This window comes from Coturnix japonica, chromosome 1 (assembly GCF_054131305.1).
Source record: "Coturnix japonica strain WE chromosome 1, WE-NBRP24, whole genome shotgun sequence".
Classification (NCBI taxonomy): domain Eukaryota; kingdom Metazoa; phylum Chordata; class Aves; order Galliformes; family Phasianidae; genus Coturnix; species Coturnix japonica.
Genome location: NC_140663.1, coordinates 36235102 through 36257111, shown reverse-complemented (window position 1 = coordinate 36257111; position 22010 = coordinate 36235102). Strand labels below are relative to the sequence as shown.

Below are 22010 nucleotides of genomic sequence, written 5' to 3'. Positions count from 1 at the left end.
GTGAGGAAAGGGTCCACCATTTAGGATGTAGATTGAAAATAAATATGTCCCTGTGCATGTGTGTGATTCACAGTGAACAGTAAGCGAAGCATTCATCCCAAGTCAGAATAGATGAACAAATTAGAGCTTAATTTTTGGTATTTTCTCACCCTGTTGACCCTGTAGTCTCCTATGATAAATTCAAATGCTTATTCATTTTCTCAGGGAGGAAAACCAAACTATAATAGAAAGCTTCATTAATATTAATTCTAATGGATTTCAGTTACCAGAGTACAAAGTACTAAGTAGGTGTTATAATATTAAATGCTTTTGTGAGTAGAATAAATATTTTATAAACATGCATAAGAATTGCTACATTACTTATACTGCATAACTCAGTCATAAATTTTGTCTAAATTTTCAAATGACAATAAAATATATGCATAACGTATGTATAAAATACATCCTTAGCATGTGTAGTTTGAAGGCAAACAATTTTAGAAATAATGCACAGGTTTCATACTTCTTACCTGAATATTTTCATTTCATTTCTCTTCTCTTAAACTTGACATTTTAAATACAGTGACTCCGGTTGCATAGATGGTTACCAAATTGTAAGGAAATGGCCTTACAGTATTGAAATATCAAGAATCACTCATTTCTATTTTTCCATAGTAGACCAGAAGAATAAAAATACCTGACCTTAAGCCAATCAGTTGCTAGAATTGAAGACAATTCATTTTATACCTTACATTAATAAAGTTTTAATTGTGATTTTATGATAGAGAAGAAGGGGAAAAAAGTTATAATATGAAAAGTTTTGCTAAAAACTCTCAGAGTCTAGTGTTGTTAAATCAGTGATAAGCATAAAAGATGAACTGGTTTACAGTGTGCAGATGCAGCAGTCAAAAGTGTACAGTAGTCCACCTTTCACACAAAAGGACAATATGGTCTTAAATTATCAGATATGTAATGTACTTATATGTATGAAAGTTTAAAAAATGTGGAAAAATGTGTAAGTTTACACATTAATACACGTGCAATTGTTTGAACTTTTTTTGATAGTTGAATATGTATGAACATTGAAGTTAAATTTAATGAATATTAAAGTAATATTAAAGAGAGATGTATAAAACAGATAATGAATAACATTGTTAATGTATGTTTTCTTGTGCTGAGATATTTTTTATTTATGAAAGTGTCATGCTAACATAATGTGGGCTGTGTTTTCCTTACAAAATTCAGTATCAAAAGTGATGTTAAAAATCCACCTAATCACTATCCATGAGTTGATCACAAATTTGCTTTGCATGAAAATCTTCTTTTCAAAAGTAGCCACTTAATATGAAGTGAAATTTCTTTTAAAAACAATCAAAAAGCATTATAAAATGCTTTCAATACTTTAAGGCTCTGAATCTGAAGAAGGGAAATCTGAGACAAGAAAGCTAAGAATATGCCAGCATAGATGGAGAGTTGTGCTTAAAATTCAAAATTTGCTCTTTTTGTTCCCAATGATAGCATAATTCTACTCTAAAGCACTGTAAGTCTGAAGTAATTTTAAATATTTAAAAACTATTGCAAATCCCGATGTGAAGTGCATTAGGAATATTTTTCATAGATAGATACGTGCCTGTGGCTGATGTTAAAAATAATGAAAATGGGCACATTTTTATTTCCTGCATCAAGTTATAATGTATTGTCAAATTAAAATTCATCACAAGTTATAGTAGCAAGGTCATTATAAAACACATCTTGAAATGTGTTGGAATTTTCAAATGTTATGTTTTTCTATTAGAGATACTTGAACACTAAAATACTGACCATTCAAATGTCTGTTAGTTCAGAATATCGGGTTTTCTGATCTGAGTTGGTTAATAGTCACAGAATTAAAGAGGGTCAGTAATTACTTTGAGAGATAATGCAGCTCAGCTACAATTAGGTTGAACATTGTGCGTATTGTTACATACTCTCTCAATGATGGAAATAAATAATTTGGAGAGTTAGTCTGTAACTCGTTTTTTTTCAAGTTGTCAGTCAGAATGGATTGAACCAGATGTATAAAATGTACTTATAGAATTTTTTTGAAAATTTCTGCTGTTCATTCCCTCTAAATTGAGATCTGCAGAAATGTCAGATTGCCTGCTAGTAAGGGCTGTTGTTAAAGAAGGATGCAATATGTTAGGCTCTGCAACAACGTATGAAAAATTGAGGAAATAGGAAGGAAAATATTACTTAATGCTAAAATAATACATTCTTCAGATATCTGAAGGGACTTTCAGATTTCTAACAGCATACAGCTTTTTTTCCATAAAATTTTTCATTGCTGTGATAAAGAAGTCTGAGGGACCATGAAAAAATTGTCAGTTTCATAGGTAAATTCTTCCTTGTAATTCAGTAACTTTACTTTTTTATTAGTGTGTCTGTCCATAAGAAGTTTTAATTTTAGTAATGTGGAAGAGAAAATCTTACTTTCCTTCTTTCTTGCAAATTATTTGCTTTATGTAGAGAAGTAATTTTATTTAATCAAAGTTATCTGAATATTTGGCAGTGCTTCAGAGTTCTCTTCTGCAGAACATAGTAAAACACACACAACTGTTTTGTTGTTCTCAGCACCTCGTAACTCAGGAGAGGTAACAATACTTTAAATTTTATTTTGTGAATGTCATTTGAGCCACATTTTTTATCACTCATACTAGCTTGCTTGAATGATGGTAATAACATTCATCTTATTAGCGTGGTGTAATTTAAATATACTATAGCAGTTTTCAAAATTCTGTTCCATTTAGCAGAATCTCTGTTGCCCCCTTTTTCAGATGACGGTTGCTGCTGGTACGAGCATTGAGAATAACATTCAAAGGACCATATCCTGCCCTAATGTATGTTTTACATATCTTGGATTTCTGTGTGATTTAAATGCAAAGCCTCCTTTTGTGACTGGTAATTTATTGACCAGAGATGCCTGTCATCTTGAGGTTACTTCATACTATATATTTGTATATATATTTTAGGGTCACTGAATATTGTACTACAAGTGAGGTCTTAGCCTATCAAAATGCTGAATTGCTGTCTTTTTTTTTTTTTTTCCTCTATATGATTTGATGGCACTGCTAAATAAAGACAATGATAATGTATTCACAGATCCTTCTGAATTTACCTTGCTTCCCTCCCAGCTCAATGCTCTTGTCAGTTGAAATCAGCAGAACAGCAGTAAACAAAATGAGGAAAGCAATAAGAGGCTATATTTATTCAACTTAATCTTGTTCTAAATTGGATTTTAATATGAAGATTTGTAATACTAAATTTGGAAGAAAGGTAATTTCATTTTTCTTGCTTAAACAAATATATCCCATGACTAAGTACAGAAAAGGGGAGTTGCTACTGCAGAAGAAAGTGGAGTAAAAAATCTTATTTGTTAACAGGAGAAGCAATTTATTCACTTGTAGTATAATAGGTTTTATATCTTTTTTTTTTTTTTTACTATATCTATTAAGTAAATTGAAAGTCGCTGAACCAAAACTGAGCTTGTACACATGAATGCAGAAATGTTAATGGGAATTTGGGATGTACTTTTGAGAAAAGAATTTGGTTCCATGTTCCATGTAAACTATTTTTTATCATATAATGTGTTTAATCATTTGCTTTTCAGCTAATAGTTTTTTTTGTTGTTGTTGTTGTTCTGTTGTTGTTTTTTGGTGTTTTTTTTTTCTTTTTTTATCAGGGAGCTTTCAAAAAAATTCTGGATAAACATTTCTATTACTTAAATTTCTTTTAAGACATAACATACAATTGAAGTATGAGTCCAGTATAGCTAAAGTAACATAGCTAAGAGAAAAGATACTATGATTTAACACAGAGGAAATGAAGTATGTTCTTGCCAATATGAAAAAGAAAAAAATCAGATAAGAAAACAAAAAAACCCACACAAAACAAACTTTGTTTTTTTCTTTTTTTTTCTCTTTTCTGGAACGTTTATGCGCCTAAATGAACTTTGAGAAACAATTTCTAATGTAGTATAAGAAAATTATAGATCTGACTTCTTGAATCATTATTCATTTCTGAATATACCCCTTGAATGGACTAATACTGTAACTTCTCGACTATGATCTGTACTGCTAGAGTCAGCATGGTGGTCATGGGCTAAGTGATCTTAGATCTCTTTCCCAACCTTAATGACTCTATGATTCCACCTTCACAGTTGCTTCTACAGTAAGTGCGAATTTATGCATGAATAATTCCCAATATCTTCCAGATTCCCAGCATTATTTTAACTTTGGCAGGGCAGTTTTAGTATTTCAGTCTGGAAATAGCACTGTTTATGATAACACATAATAACAGTTCACAAGTATGGAAAAATGCAGAATTCTGTACCATTACTTCAGAAACTCTTTTCTTTTGTCTTTCAAATTGTTTTCTTAAAAAAGAAAGAACAAAACATTAAAACAGGTTCTAAATAGATGTTTTCTTAAAAGAATGGCATACATCAACTACTCTTGGATTATCTCTTCATTCTTTGGAATATATTCTGTAATATATCAGGACAGAATCCATTAACTGATGTTGAACAAGACTGACTGCGTTCCTGCCTTTAGAAATCAAAAACTTTTAAAAATTATTTTAGTTTGTTCTCTTTGGACTTTGTGATTTTTTAATTTTTTTTTAAGTATCAAACAGCAAAAGAATGAGGGTAAAATTTTTTCCATGCTCTTCTAACTCCGTCTCCTGATTTTCCTAAAGTTTAATGTCAAATTTATTGTAGCTATCTCTGCTCTAGAGACAGGGGAGGTTGGAGTTAGGATCACCAGTCATATCATGAGGATATCAGTCTTTGTCTGTTGACTGAAAAGGGGATCTAAGAGCACATCTTGGCTTAGATGCCTTGCTTATATAGGTGATTAAAATCATGTAATACAAACTGCTTCCCTAGTTTAAGCCAATGTTTAGAACAAAAATTACCTCACCAGACTGCAGCCTACTAAGAGCTTCGTGTTCAGTTAAGCATATGATAGAGCTGCTTCTTTCAATGGAGAAAACAAGGTACATGCCCTTAAAATGACATGGAGGAATTCTGACTGAGGGGTCTTCTCCTCTTAATTTAGGTAGTAAATTGAGTGTATAGGTAAGACTAGACATTAAAGACCATTCTCAAAGCTGAATCTTGGAACAAGGAAATAATTCGTGTAACAGTGAAAAATTTTGATATTCATTGAAAGAATAGTTGTAGACTTCAATATTTTCTGCTGAATTGTCTCCACAAACTGCAAAGAAATAGTAAGAGGCCTTTAATAAAAAACTTATTTCTTGTTCTAGATTTCACATTTAGTGTGAACACTAAGAACAAAACCTTTCATATTTAAAACTATAATTTATTTTCTTCTGTGGAGAAAACCAGCTCAGTCATAAAGTGTGTGAAACAAGCTCTTGCCATCGTCATTTAATTATATACAAATTATCAGGAGGTGAAGAGCTGTCATTTTAGAACCTTACTGTATAAATGCACAGAAGCAACCTAACTCAACTCTGAAGACTCCTAACAAGCAGTTGCAGCATTTGTTCTACCTCAGACTTTGAAATGATTCTCAATGAAAATTTATCTCTTGCAGATGAGTTTTTATACTTGAATTCCTCAAATTTGTTTCCGATTTTATCAGATTTTGTAATTTTTTCCAAAGCATCCTGTTCAGAGACAGAATATAATTCTTACCAACAGCTGCACATCATCCAAATGCATTACAAATACATTACTTTCAGTCATCAGCCTTGCTGCAAGCTTTGTAGTTACCTCTTCACTCAACATCTTGCAGGGAAAACAGGAAGGGAAGGCAGTTATATTTTATATGTACTTCTCTTGGCATGAGATCTTCCTAGGACAATGTAACAACTACAAAAGCAGATCCAGCTTCATCTTTTTAAAAAACAGTGTAACTGAAAATTGTCAATTTGATGGATAACCAAAAACTTTGAGAGGTATTTGGGGAAGATTAAAATGAGGTAGAGAGAGATAAGAGAAAGCTTTGACAAAATACAGAAAACTTGAAATTTCCTAAATGAGAATGAAACTATTTCCTCTGCTTTCTTAGTAGTTTTTCTTCTGTCAGAGATTGAGAGGAAAAGATAATCCTGAACTACCAGACAAAAGAACAGAAAGTCAGAAACCTAAGGATAATTACAAATCCCCAACCTTTCCCAGGCGGCTGTGAAAGCTCCTCGACCTTTCAGCTCAGCTCCTTCTGCTCTCTTTCAGCCTTCAGAGGATTCAAGTATTTCCCTAATAGCGATCTACCTCTTGAAGGTACAAACATGGTTTATGTGATTCACAGAGGACAGCTTACTGGTCTGACACCTCCATGCAGCAGACTCTGTAAGCGCCCAGATGTGTTTCTTTGCTGATGGGGAAAATAAAGAAAACAAGTGAATTTCCATTTTCTACCTTTTATTCAAACTCCATAGTTCAGTCTTTAGGAGTTACTTCACTAAAAAATAAATCTGCAAACAAGAAAGCAAGTTCACTTAGTTCTCATTTAGTCAATGTGCATTTTTTTTATCACAATGCTAATCTAGCCATCATCTCTCATTTCCTTGCCATAGGGCCAGCAAACTGCACTGTGTAGACCTCATGTCAGGCAGTTACCTAGTAGATCTGCCATCTGTCCAGTTCTGTCAAGTGTGTTTAATCTTAAGGTGTAAAGAGAAGGCAACAGTGCAGTACAGCTCAGGAAACGTGTCACTGGCAAATGCATGTCTTAGCAATGGCACACTGTCATGTTCCTTGCAGGTGTGAGGTTCTCAGAAACTAGGTGCTACTAGGCAGCAGATACACAGGTACGATGCACACAGGACCCTTGTGGCATTGAATGCCACTGTAGACTGACCTCAATTTGTCTGTTGTGTGTGGCTGTCCGCTGCAGCACCTGGAACATCTCCTTCACCTCAGAACATAGCATCACTGCTGCTGTTTCTCACTCTTATTGTTTCCTCCTATGCACTCTGCTTGGTGGTTTTTGGTTGGTTGGTTTGTTTTTCCCTTTCTTAAATACACTTTACTCACAGCACTGCAATCAGAGCTGCTAGTCCTGGATATATCCTGCAGTGGTGCTGCTGGAGCTGGCTGTGTCTGCCATGGGGCAGTCCCCAGCAGCACTAGGGCACAGCACACGGCTTTCCTGTGCATACAAGAGGCATGCCCCAGATACTCAAATGTACAAACAGGAACAAATACGGCCCATGTACATCTAATAACCAGGCTTTAAGACTTGTTTTTGAGCTAAAAAGCAGGTCTATAAACATATTAACTTTTGAGAAAGGAGCTGCACAGGAACACTTATCTAGCATTTTTTGGTTTATTTTAGACTTACCTAAACTACCATTTACTCTCCTTTCTTTTTTATTTTTTATTGTTTAGTTTTGTTTTGTTTGTTTTTGTTGTTTTCTTCTTTTTTTCTTTTTTTTTTTTTTCTCTTTCTGCTTCCAAGTTGCATCTTAAGTATGGAGGATTTTAAGCTGTATAAAGATCTGGATGTGGAAAAATCCCTTCCTCAGTTTTTTAGGGAAACCCATATATATAAAGATGTCTCAGTGATATGATTTAGCAGTGCGTTTTTAGATATAGATTGGTACGGTTAGGTTGCAGTTGAACCTGATGATCTTTAAAGACTTTTCCAACCTGAGCAATTCTATGATTCTGTGATTCTGTGATTCTGTGATTCTGTGTATGCTTGGAAGATGAGCAGATTTTCATTATTTCATTTACTAATATTTTGATTTTTTTAATATTGACACAAATCTTAGTGCAATCACCATTATATTCATGTGAAGTTATTGTTCTATGGAAGAGATTTAATGCAATTTTTCTAGTTAACAGTGATGCTCCTTGATGCTTTCAGCTATTCTGGAATTGGTATCTTGGAAAACAGATGCATTATAGCCACCATGTGCTAATGCTAGAGAAATACCTGATTGGCAAAGGCTAATTGGCAGATTCCTTTGTGAGAATGAAAGGATGTCCCTTTGACCCTTCTCCCTCTGCTCTCTTATTCTATTTAAATGTTAATGCTGAGACTTTCCTGACCACCTTTCATACTAAGAGAACTATTAAGAGAACTTGACTTGTTGCTGCAGTCGCAGTTGTCATCCACTTCTAATAATGTAAACACAGTTATATTCACTTTCACACCATCCTGACTCAAAGCAAAAGTTTCATTCAAGCATACTTACAATCCTATCATTCTTGTTGGTTCTAGCATAAAAGCTGCCAAAGAAAACCAGCAAAGGTCAAAACTGCCCCCTCAACCAAACTCATCAAAAAATGATTAGTGTGTTTTTTTGCAAACTGAAAGTAAATAAATGGATTTGAAAAATCCTTTAAAAACTGTAATTATCTGCCTTTGCCACATGGCTGTCATGTACGGTGATTCTGCCAGCATTACAATGTGAAGTTTTGTTTAATCAATTCAAGGCATAGATAATTGCCACTCACTGATCAGTGGAACTCTGGTTAAAAGCTTGCAGTCAGTTGAGAGTAAGATTCGAATTACTTGGTATATCTAGGAGCATCTTAGTCATAATCTTTTCTATTTGTTTGTTTTAAATAGCGTGTATATTTGCTGATATTTCAATTAAATGTAAGTATCGGACTAAACATCTTCAGCTCTAATTTCTATAAAAATAAAACAAAAAAACAACAACTGTGGCTTCTTGTAATCTGATCAGTGCATCAAATCACAGGCTTACTTTCCTGCAGCCAGTAACACCATTATGTTTTGGTTTAATATCATGTAAATTTTTATGACTGTTATAGATGTTGATTGTAAAGATGTTTCCCCTAAAAATGAAATCTTTCAGAACAATAACTTATTAGAGCACTGATATTATGTTCATAATATTCAGTTTTAATATTGATGTTCAACATTTAAGCAGCGCTGTCCTGGTGCTAAACCCACATGGTGTCAAATTCTGCATTAATGTGGTAAAGTGTATGAACACAAGCATCACCTCACAATAGTCCTTCAGGTGTTAGTGGGTCACAGAGTCACTCTGTAGCTTTTGTTTGCTTCTCACAGCTGTGATCAGATCACATTACTCTTCCCACGTGCTTTGTGTATGTTACCTACATGTTGCTCTCCCCAGTAACTGTGGCTGCAAATAAAAACCATTCTGATTTATGTGAGGGTTTAGCTGTGATAATTTAACCCAGAAACTGGAAGAAGTATCTTTTTTCCCAGCACAGACATTGTTGAGATGAATATGGAGCCATCGAAATCTGATTTAAAATAGAATCAGTTTCTAATACCACTTAGAAAAAGTTTCTAAAATCATATCTACAATCAGAAGATTGTAGAAAGTGTTATACATGTGACAGATAAGCAGACGAATCAGCCCCTTTAATGGATTAAAACATTGTTCTTTCAATCTATATCCCATATTACAAAACTTCTCTCAATTAGGTGGGCAGTGGGTGCTAGAATAAAATATTAATTAACTAATAATGTTACTGATGAGAAGTAGAGTGGAGAAGTAAGATTTCAATGATACAATTCTCCTAATTGAAAAAGAGCATGGAAATGAAAACTTTTAATGGAAATGTGTCAGGTTACATAGCAAAGATTTTTCATATCTAGAGGCTTAGTCAGAGTGGAAGAACAACAGATGTGCCCCCTCAGAGGGTATCCTGAGTTCACATGGAAGCAACCATAAACAACGGTATGACAGTGTCTTATATGCGAGAAGCACTTCTGTAGACAGCCATAATCCTGGTATTGGCACCTAAATGACAATCCTGCATTCTTATAAGAGAATTTTGCTGTAAATTTCTATATAGACATCTGTATTACATTTCAAGCAGCGAGCCTGAAATTTTATTGTGATTGTTTCCTCAGCTAATAGGTCTGGTTTATTAAATTGCCAGTAGTGTCTTCTAAGACAAAACAAACATGCCCTAAGAAATAAAAGGAATTATTTTAAAGGTCAGTATTACTCAAGGACTTGTTTCATGCTTTCAGCAGATTGGAGTTAGAGATAATTGGGAAGTATGCTGATATTGCATGTGACAGATCAGAGGAAAAATCTTACACCAAAGACCAAGGAAGTAATTGACTTGGAAATGCATAAATGCTTTATACAGTAATGATTAAATATACATATAATAAGAAAAGAGTAAACATTATTTCAGTTTCCCAAAGGAGTTGGCAAGAAAGAAATCTATACTATGAGAAGTCTAAGTTGTATATTTCAAATATATTTATTTTCTGTATCTACATGATGATGCATCATTAAAATAAATTCAGGGAAATGCTCCATAAATATTATGTTTGCATTCTAATGCTGCTGCAGTGGGAAATTGCTTATTTTTACAAGACAGAAATGGGAATATGACCTGCAGAGGTTCAGTTTTACCTGGCCTATGAATTGAACCATTGAACCATTACTTTTCCATTCATACTTAGTAATCCTATGAAAGGTTACCCAGGTAGTAGTATAGCAAATCCTCACACAGTTTTCTTCATTTCTTGTTACATTTTTATCTAGGTGAAGGAAAGGAGCACAACAGTATTTTAGACGAGCTTGTCATCCATTAGTTATTTGTTGTCTGACCTTCACTATGTACAATTATTATTTGCATGTAACATGTGCTTTTTTTATCTATGTATGTCCATCCTTTGTATTATACATCATACCAACCCAGTGATACCAAACTATTAACATCACCTTGCTTCTTATTCTGTTATTTCCTATCTTCGGTTTTACACACTAATAGACATAACAGACAAAATTATACAGTAATGCATAATTATGGGGTAAGGGAGAAACATGAAGAGATGGATTATTTGAAATAAGGAAAATATTTAAAAATGAAACCAAAAGGACAAAGAAGAAACATTATTTAGAGCCAAATGAGCAGAAAAGAACCTCATTAACATAATTTTACAAAGGCCTTCTGTAGCCTGCTAGATGCATAAAACTTTATCTCCACTAAACGTGCTTTTTCTGTTTGAGTATATTCTTCCAAAGACAAGTAATGAGCAAATTCTGCTTACATTTTTATACATATTTGATTTTGATGCATATTTTCATACTTTTTTGGTTTTAGTATTCTTATACTTGGACAAGCAAACTCTTTAAGTTTGTGGTAAGTTTTAAACAGATAGAGAAAGAAGACTTTTCAGATCTCTGTTGCCATGATCTTCTATTTTTGCTAGAGCAACATAATTTGAAATTCACTTAAACATTATTAGCCCAAGCTTTCACTACAAAGTCTGATTTTTCTTACTGTCACAGAAAGAGAGTTTAAAATTTCCACTTAGTTTCAGAAAGTATTAGTTTGTTCATTTTCAGGCAAGTATTATTAATGAATCCTTCTTAGGAACCATTATTCTACTTATATTAGTTATCTTTTTCAAGTACCAGTCTTAAACTTTGTAATGTTGTAGGGTTTTTTTGTTTTTTTTTTTCTTTGTTTTGTTTTGTTTCACAAACAGTTTCTCTGATCTTTCTATTTAAAGAAAATAGATACCAAAATAAACTTTTTTTTTTAACTCGGTTTTAAAATATTGGATATGAATCAATACTTATCTTGAGTTTGAATCAATTATGATTGATAGCTATACCCTTAAATGCTGTCTTTGAAAAGATGCAGTTTCTCAAGATGTATTATTTATTATTAGATAAAGTTAATCAATATGTGATTTAAAACAATATTATTTGTCATGAATGGCATAGCTGCAGCTGTAAGTTTGCTTCTAAATCTAACTCTAGGGTATGCCGTCCCTGGAATAATGGAAAACCAGTAGTATTCCCTTATTTTGATTTTCTAACACATTTACACCTCTCTCAACATCTCCAGTTTTGTTGTTGTGCCACAGATGGCAGTCCGATAAAATAGAGTTTGACATGGGAGTGTATGTGAGGCCAAGGTGTGTCTTTGAATTCCTCTGTGCACTTTTTGGTCTCCAAAAATGTTCAGCAAGCATCAGTGACTGTCAATGGGATCCATCTTTTCTTCATGGAGGAATTTAGTGACATACCTTTGTTTCATATTTACTTCCACATCAGATGCCTCTTTGTCAGAGTGCCCTCTGCTGCCATCTGTCTTGTGGCAACAACATGTAGTGGAATATTTGTGGGAATGTTCAACCTCTGCCATGCCACCAACATCCACTTCTGAGGTTGAGGACCAACACAAGAAAATAGGAGGCATAGTTGTCAGAGCAGCACCAGTAATTCCCTTTTGTCTCAGTTATTATTCAGATTTCTGACATTATTTTGTTTGCTTCCTACTTACAATTTAATACAACTTTCAAAACTCGTCAATTCTGCTATATATACATGAATTTAAAAAAAAAAAAAAAAAGTTTGCTGTTAATCAGGAAAAGGAATATTTCCTTTGTTTACACTCGTGATGTTGTTTCTACGCAGAGGAGAAATAATAGAAATTAGAGCTCTAACTGAAAAGTGAGCTGATGTAGAAAGGTAATATGGCCCGTGCTGCTCACCCAAGACTCCCTAAAGGAAAGGACAGCAATAAAGCATAGAGGGTTAGCATACTCAATACGGACCCATCTACCACATGAAAGCATATAATTCAGCTCTTTGAATTACCACCTGTTTGTCAGTCCACGTGTCAGTGATGTCTGTCTTTTTTTTGTTGATTTATCAGGAAAAATGATTATGCAGTATGTAGCTGAGGCCAATTATCTGTCACATTGTCACATTATCTCTGACTTGTCCCTAGCACTTTACAGCTTCCTATTTTATTCTTAGGCAGTTAGTTCCTTCAGAGACAAACTATATTTTTCTCTCCTTGTACACCATGCAATATAATGAAATATTAGGCCTCAGGTATAGTTGATAGAAATTTAAAAAAAAAATAAATGTTTTGTGTGTGTGGCATTTTAGAGCATAAGGACTGAATGGGAAGCTTATGTTACTTACACTTTGGTCAGAGATGATGACCCACATATTTGAACTTAATGTGAAAGTGTTTCTATGCATTACACTGCTGATGGCAAAATTTCCAAAGCTTGCATAGGATTGTGTATTTGTTTTTTAACATTTTCAGAAGACAAAAAAGCATTAGTTTTATCTGTCAAATTGTGAAAGTTTAGATCTTGTCCCTTTGAATAAGCTCTTTACTAGGAGGTATTGGCACAGGCTGCCCAGAGAGGCTGTGGATGCCCCATCCCTAGAGGTGTTCAAGGCCAGGTTGGATGGGGCCCTGGGCAGCCTGGTCTAATGTGGAGGTTGGTGGTGCTGCCTGTGGTGGGTGGGGTTGAGCTTGATGACCCTTGAGGTCCCTTCCAACCCAGGCCATTCTGTATTTCTGTGATTCTGTGAATAGCATTTACTAGTTTAGACTTGATTCAATCAGACTCAAGTCTGATTGACTTTTGAGAGTGGCATAAATTCAGATTTCTAAGTCAGAATAGAGGAATCCTGACTAGATAGACTACTCCATCCTTGGATTTAGGTTATCAAGATGCAGATAACTTTTTTGAATTAAGAGTTCCCAAAATATTAAGGCTTTATGAGATCTAGTTTGACTAGTTTTACAACTGTGACTAACTTTTAGACCTGGTTAGCCTTGCCACCCCAACAGATCCGATGGAGCTAATGAGATACATTGTTATCTGGGTCCCTGCATGGTTTCTTTTTAGGACTGAAAATAGTGCAGTAGGTGCTAGAGGCATTGCTGCTGCCTGGAACTTTTAAGCCATAGGGAATCATTTATTGCATTACTGCTACCATAGAAACCTATTTCAACTCAACAAAAATTCAATTCATGGAAAAAGCTTTTGAGTCTGAGTCATTCATATGTTGTTACTCCAAAGAGGTTTGACAATGCAGTTGAAACTTCTGGAAACATTTCACAGTCCCTTAGAATAGTAGTTTTATTCATATGGTTTGAAACTCCGGCTGTATCCATAATGTAGTTATGTGGCTTGTCATTTTAGTAGATTCTGAACATAAATTAACATTTTCTACCGATGCCTGCGTAATGTTTTCAGTTTCCAAAGAAGTGAAGAAATCTGTGAAAGCTATTGAATTTCTACTGCTGAGTTCTCAGGCTTTCAGAGCCCGATACTATCTGACCACATTCCTTTAAGTATTTCACACAGGGAGAGATTAATAGTTAATATCAAATTTACTTATTTGAAGATGCTTAACAGTACATGGGATTTTGATTTAGAAAAGTGATCTAGCAATATAGTGAAATCACAGGACAAGCACAATATGGGAATTGCAATGTACAGTTGAAATGTGATTCTTGCTGCCGGTTTCTGTGTGTTCACCATTGTGACTCTGAATGTCTCCAGTCAGCAGGAAGGAATACATAACCAGGCAGAGGCTAGCTCAAGATCTTTACTCTCTTCAAAGTTAATTTTGATGGTTGTTTGATTTCCATACTCTTATAGCCATATATGCACTTCTCTCATGCTAATCTGGCTGACAGGCAAAGGAGGATAATGCATTCTATTGATTATTTTAGGAAAAGCCATTTTTAGGAAAAGCCATTTATACAAAAGAATAGAAATGATGCTACAGGGATAGAAACTGAGAGTCCCCAAGCACAGTGCACAGAACCCTCTCAGCCTCCAAGCCTTTCAGATGTGATCAGCAGGAATTCTGGAATGAGCCAAGCTACGCCAGCACCCCAGGATAAGCAGTGAGGGACATGTAGTCACAATCCATTTCCAGGTCATGTCCATCGATCACTCAGAGCCAACAGGGGCAGAGGCTCCCAGGTCAGGCTGGGGTATATGTTGTGGGACAATGAAAGTAGAGTTTGGGAAGCTGGTAGAGCCCAGGCATCTCCTTAAATCTCCTGTTCTGGGAGCTCCTGGTAGCCACTCTTGGCAGTACCATTATGAGATGGAAGGGGAGATGGGACCTGTTGCCAAATTCTTTCTGCAATGTTTGTTTTTGGACTGACAGTTCCAGCCTGAGCTCCTGGCTGTGGAGAGAATGTCAGGCCCTTGGCAGGCCCAGGCAGCCACCCTATCCCCCATAACATCACAGAGAAAGCATAGTGAAGGTGACAGGAAAGCCCTTTTTGGGAAGAGAGGAAAGAAGAGCCTGAGGCAGCTGCAGCATCTTCCAGTTGGGCCAGATGTGGCTCATGTCCCCGATTTTTCATCCTGCTCCACTCCTGATGCCTGGCAGAAATCTCCTGGCCAGAGCAAGGGCAAGAGTTTGCCTTTGCTGGCAAAATGCTGGCACTGGGAGCAGAATAGAGTGGAGAGCTGCACCTGCCACCCTCTCCCCTGAACAAGCAGCTCTGCCCAGCCCATCCACCCAGTCTGGCCCTCTGCTGGCAACACCAGGCAATATCTGCCTCTCGTGGCATGGTGGCTAACAGGAGCCTTTGTTGCCTGACAGCTAGTCATTGCCTAGACATCTCCTGAGAAAGATGGAGAATAATTTGAAATGATTTCTACCCAGCAGGAAAGGGCCAGGGGGTACTGGTCAACAACCAGCTTAACAAAAGCCAGCAGTGTGACCAGGCAGCCAAGAATACCAATGGCATTCTTGGCTATGAAAGAAACTGCCAGCAGGACTAGAGAAGTGACAGTAGTGAGATCACATCTTGAGTACTACATTCAGTTTTGGGCCTCCCTGCAAGAAAGACATTGAGGTGTTAGAATGCATTCAGAGAAGAACTCTGATGCTCACAAAAGTACTAAAAAACAAGATGAAATGAGGAGCAGCTGTGGGAACTGGTGTTGCGTAGTCTGGAGGAGACTGAGACCTCATCACTCTACAACTGCCTAAAAGGAGGCTGTAGTGAGGAGAGTGTATTTTCTCAGATGACAAGTAATGGGACACAAAGAAATGGCCTCAAGTTTCTTGTATCAGGTGAGATTTAGATTGGATCTTAGGAATGATTTTCTCATGGAGAAGCTGGTCAAGCTTTGGAAGGGGCTACTTAGGGATGTGACAAAGCTGTCATCTGTGGAGGTAACTTAAAAGATGTGTGGCTATGACACTTGAGGACATGATTTATTCTTTGCCTTGAGAGTGTTAAGTGCTTGTACTTGAAGATCTTGAAGATCTTTTCCAACGAAAATGATTCTGTGATTCTCTGCCTGAAGAGCTGAAAGAAAAGATGTGGACAAACTGTTTTGGCTCTGTGCAATATCATCCTCTGGGCCATCCATCCAGTAGGCAACTCTGAAGTTTATAGCTAATTTGCAATTATGTTGATGTAAATTTCTTGTTTATTTATTGACTGCAATCACCAGAGTCCTTCAGAGCTCTATAACTGCTTCTCAGAGCCCGTGAATATTCTATGAATTGAAGATATAATTTATAAATTATTTCCTTTCATGAACACAGCACGTGAATGAACACCAGTGAAAATGTCAATAAACTGAAACTTATTATTTAGTGTCCCATTTTTCTTGAATAAAGAGAACTAAATTATTTTTTTGCTGACTCAAAATCAATAAAGGACTTTAGGATAATATATATTTTTTTCAATCATAATCATATTTTATAAAACAAAGGACTTAATCAACTCTTCAGAGAGAAAAAAAAGATATTTACTCACTGCATTTTCAGAGATGAAATGCTGCTATGTGATTTGCTTCAGTAATCCTATATTCTGATAGAAAAAGGTCTTGAGGCTTTAGTAATAGGTGACAGCATAGAGATGACATTGCTAATGTCTCAATGTTAACATATTGAGATGTTTTATTAGTGAGGAAAAGAGGCTAGTGATAGCTTTGTTGGTTGCACAGTTTCTGATATAAAGTATACCATACCTTTATTTGGTGTTCTATAAATCTGTACCTTGTATGTTTTTCCTCAGGAATGTCTGTGTCAATAATTAACAACTCATAATTCTTCTTCATGAAGAACATCTGCAAGCAGTTATCTTGTTTTCTCTATTGAAGTTTTAAAAGCCTGTCATGGTAATGTAGACCAAATGAAAATTCATTGTTAATAATTTTTTTACCCTATATAACATGTGAAGCAAAGTTTGAATTAATTTTAACATTCCTCTCAATGTGTGTAAAAAAAGTAAATGTTCCATTGCATTGCATATTTTAGGGAAGAGCAAAATTGGAATTCCTTCTTAAGATAAACATTTGTACTTTTATGGATATTAAATACTGTTTGGGCCAACTGCAGAGTTAGTAAATTAGCATAAGATTTAATGTAATGATTGATACGACATTACTAAGAAACAAACACTTTGTATCTTACATTTCTTATCAAATAAAAAGCAGATTAATAAATCCGTGGCTTAAATTAACTCCAGTAGAGAGACCAAGAATTATGTGTAAATGCAGTTCCATCATAAAAGTAAATATATGCTGTAATAATCTAAATTAAAGGATCAATCGGTAGAATTCACATTAGTGAAACTATATACATTAATTGTTATAGACTCTAAAATAGAAATATCTTCAAAATACCATTTATTCCATTTTTATTCTTTGAGGTGAGACATAAAAGCTCATTATATTCTTATTTGGATTTCCTAATATTCATCCTGATTGGGCAATTGTCGTGTTATCTCCTGCAAGAGTCAAACCACCTCATACTGCTCCACTTGGATACTAGCACCTGTAGGAGTGGGATAATTACTACTACTCCATAATTCCTAGAATTTTTTGAAGGTGATTGGCATCAGCAGTACCAACTGCAAAGTGGTCCATGATATCTAAAACTGAGATTTTTTTTTTCCCTTCCTTCAAATGAGCTTAGACTAGGACTAGTCTGACCAGGAACTAATATCTGTAGGGCAGATTAGGCAGTTCATTCAATTCACTTAATAGAAGCCCTGTTTAGAAATATATAAAGGATTCTAAGTTGTTAGGCTTTGTCCAACACAAAAGCGTGTTGCTTTAGTCACATCATAAATGTGCTTTCCCCTATGCTCAGTTTTGATGATCAGCTTGAACATAGTCTTTTTCCAACATACAACACAAATGAGGTGAGATAGAACTCACATTGAAAATCTGACAGACTCAAGAATCAGACAGACTTGCAGGAGGATGGCTGCATCTATTTGCAAAAGGAAAAGGACAAATATGGTTTACGTAAAGAGATCTGTTGATTCATGTGGTCATTTACTAGACTTGATCCTTATTTTTCTTTGACAGTTCTTCCATCTGATAGAAAAGAGGAATTTGAAATTTTTAACTTACTTATTTGTTAAACTATGTCAAATATTCAGAAGATTTTTGGAGTTCTATTCAAAATAACATAATTAAGCAAGTACATTTTCTCCTTCCCCCTTTCTTATATACATTTTTTTCCAGCTGGAGCAACTTTGTGAAAAAAAATAAAATGGGAGACAGTGGAAAACATCCAAAATATCAAATACTTGTGACTTGATTTTATAAAGTGACTTAAAAATATATATAAATAAATTAAAAGTATACTTAAAATATTAAATGATTGAATCTCATTTAATGTGCTATGAAAAGGGAAGTGTACAGTTTTGCTGTGAAAGGAAGGATGTGTTCTTAATCAGAAGAGAAGACTTGCTGACCTATTATTAATAGCTGAATTAGTGATCAGGGATAAGATTTACCCAAAGAAAATGCTGAGGATGAAGGGAAGGAGACAAGTGTCATAACAGTGTATGTTCCCTAAAACAAGGGAGAAGTAAAGGTCACTCTATGTTTTGTCATGTTTGCCTTCAAGAAAACAAGATGCTGTGCCAAGAAAGAAGTCAAAGCTGAGAAAGTTGAGTTTGAACTGCGCATCAGACATACTAAAAATCAACCAGACTTGTAAGCTGGATTTGGCAACAAAATAAGATTACTTACCAACATTATAAGAGAAGGGCTGTTCTGTTTACTGACTAAGTGTGCACTGCATCTTACAGTCACCCTTTATATATTCCCTCTGTCAGGATTTATTTTAGGTTATTTCTTAAGGCCATGTACTGACCTCAATCTGCCTTCTAATTGAGAGTTGTATGTATGTGTTTATACGGAAAAGCCATTGTACAGTAACTTCAGTAACATGCATGTTAGGTAGGGAGATTTCCTTTATAATTCTGTATTTATTTTAATTTTGGACAAAAAATAAAAAAAAAAAGATAGAAAAGAAAAGGAAAAGGATTATATGCATAAAAGAAACTGCTAGCAATGGGAGTCATAATTAATACAGAAATTTATTCTTTGCTTATGCTGTTTCTCTGGAACCATTTCACATATTTAACACTTTAATATCTGGAAAAATATTCTTCTCATCAGCTGGAATAAAGTTAATCCCATTTTTCTTTGTCACCAGTCCCTTAGAACATTATTTTATGGTTTGGTCATTTTAGTCATTTTAGTCTTTATTGCATAGATGATGAAATAGTTACTAAGAGTAGTAAATTGTCATCAGTTTTGATGCAGAACAAGACTGAATCATTAAGACGTACTTTTGTAAATAACTTCAGTGTTAAAAATGTGTAATAATACAATAAAGTCTGCAGCATAAATATATCAGAAATATATTAGAAGAAATGAATATGAATATCTGTGGAAGAAATCAGTTATTATTGAATGGATTTCGCCAATACTACAATCTTGCTTATTATACAGCTGATTCACTTCCAAACTTCAGTAGCATGACTTGAAGCAAGATTTGCTACAACTCCGATTAACAGCACTTCTGAAAAGCATGTTGATGTTGTATGTTACATGACTAGTACTTCTACAAAATATACTATGTGTGGTAGAACATTCTGAAATAGAAGTAATTAAAGCACACTGCAATCCAGTCTGATGTCCATCCTATAATGTCTTTATAATACAAGGTGTTTAAAGTTACTCATCATATTTACAAATCAGTGATGTTTTACCCCATCCTTCAATAATAAAAATAACTCAGTAGCTGTTTAATTTGGTTTTAGATCCTCTGTGCTTTAGTATTTACATCAGGAAGAAGCAAAACACATAAAAAATCAATTGCCACAATGCTCATGTTGCTAGGGAGATCCACTTTGTCTTTGGAAGTCTGTAGAAATGCATCTTTCTATGGCAAGTGTGTCCTACAACAGGAAAAATACACTACAAGTCCTGATAGTTGTATGTTCTTCCCATTATCTTTATCTTGAAGTACTGTTGATTGAACTAATATTTAAATAGCTATCAAATAAGTTTCTCTTTGGATGACTTAAAATATAATTTTGAATACTTTCTGAGCTATTTTTGCTTCTAAAAATCATGACGGTATCATGATAGAGTTGTTGAAATTAGAAAACATCTTCAAAAAAAAGCTAGGTTACATGTGCTGCAATGCTAAACCAAAATATACTGAGCTAATCTCAGCTAATAAAAATAAATTAATAATAATAATAATAATAATAATAATAATAATAATAGGAGATAATTCAGTATGTTGAAGGGTCTTAATGAGATGTAGATTTATTGTAATCCTTTGCTCCATCTTATTCTTTTCTAGAAATTTGTAGAAGAAAAATATATGTGTTGTTTTTTTAGGTAATAAAGGAGAAGTGGGATTTTATTTTTGCTTGGAAAATCCAATTACATTTGTTTTAATTTGGGACCAGAGTCATAACAATAAATACTCCATTCACAATAGTAGGCCATCTAAAGAGGGGCTGTATTAGTATGAGATGGTTTCTTCTACCCAGAAATAAATGGTTTTATAAGTAAATATTTGCAAGAGTTAGTTCAAAATATAACATAGTTTCAATGGAGTATTTAAAGAAGGAATTATTTCTTGATGGAGAACTATGTAACAGTTCTCATCCCATTTTACTCAGTAAAAGTGTTGATATTATTTATTGCTCTAGATGTTAACATTGGCTCTAAACCCCTGAAAAGTTTTGTTTTTTTTCTTTTTTTTATTTCTTCCAAGGAGCACTGATTGTGTGCTTCTGTGTGGGAAAGTGTCTGCATGCTTTAGAATCTCAGGCAGCGCCCACAGTTCTGAAAAAAAAATAAATAAATAAAATTTAAAAAAAATAATGGAGTATGGGTTCGCAAATCCTCTGCGTTACCGAGTTAATTTTCTCTTGTATGAAACAGGAATCTCCTCTTCTTCATTTTGCTCTGTGAATTAATAGTTTCTCACATTGTCACATTTAATCATACTTCTTTATGCTTGATATCTTGCAGACCACTAAATAAACCATACACACATTGGTAATTCCTGGACAGTTTGAAGCATGTTAGTAACTAAGCAAGACCCCACCTTCCCGATCCGAACCAGTGGTGTCAGTTAAACAAAGTAATTCAAACTTCATATTAGAGATTCATTCATTCCATATGATGTGTCCTTTTCCACATTTCAGAAGACTGACACTAAACACAAATCTTGAAATGTAACATTCAACCTAATCTAGAAACAAGGGCTGCTATTATGGCTCTTCTGTAGTAAGATAAATGGTGACTTGCATCCAGAACTTCGTAATCATTTGTCTTACTAATCACTGTCAGTAAGATTGAAATTTCTGTTCTAGTAGTGGTGAAATGGCTAAAGTAAATCACTGGTAATTTAAAAAGGATGGAGAGTTTTGAGCAAGATTTCCAATGTAGGAATAATTAGAAAAGAAAGAAGTTACAATTTAAGAAAACTGAATTAAAACATGATAAATGAAAGGTTAAAACTCCCATAGAATTGTCGCAGATCGTAATTAAATGTCTTGTTAAATGACATACCCCTAACTATGTAGAAGGGAAACTGTCTACACAGATAGTGTTGAATGCAAAACAAAAGTTATAAAGCCTAACCATTCTTCCTCTATGCAGAGATTAGTTCAATTTTTCATCCTGAAATGAACTGTGTTGTAAAGAAGGCAGTTTCAGAGGAACAGATTTTAAGCTAAATACACCCCATCCTCTCTGAATCTGAATTTTGTTTTTCTTTTTTGTTTTTCTTTTTTTTTCTTTCTTTTTTTGGGAGTTTGGGGTGAGGGAGAGGCTTTCAAAATTGGTTCACTCTTTCATTATGAGTATGTATGATGAGAGGCTGTTTGCATTTTCACTTGAGTTCAACTCTCTCCATACTGGACTATACTTACAAGCTGAACAGTTGAGTGTTGCAGCTCTGAAGTCTCATTTCTC

At 34.7% G+C, this 22010-nt stretch overlaps 1 protein-coding gene across 14 annotated transcripts in view; it reads left to right on the top strand.

The window, feature by feature from the left end:
• Window positions 1-22010, top strand: part of PPFIA2 (PPFI scaffold protein A2) — a 275129-nt gene that overhangs the window by 153848 nt on the left and 99271 nt on the right. For 8 of the 14 annotated variants that reach the window (XM_085537747.1, XM_085537742.1, XM_085537752.1 and 5 more), the window contains one exon: window positions 2793-2855. The exons of the other annotated variants lie outside the window; for them this stretch is intronic. In XM_085537747.1, the coding sequence (XP_085393873.1) occupies window positions 2793-2855 (63 nt within the window). The remainder of the gene's footprint in view (window positions 1-2792; window positions 2856-22010) is intronic. 14 annotated transcript variants of the gene reach the window in all.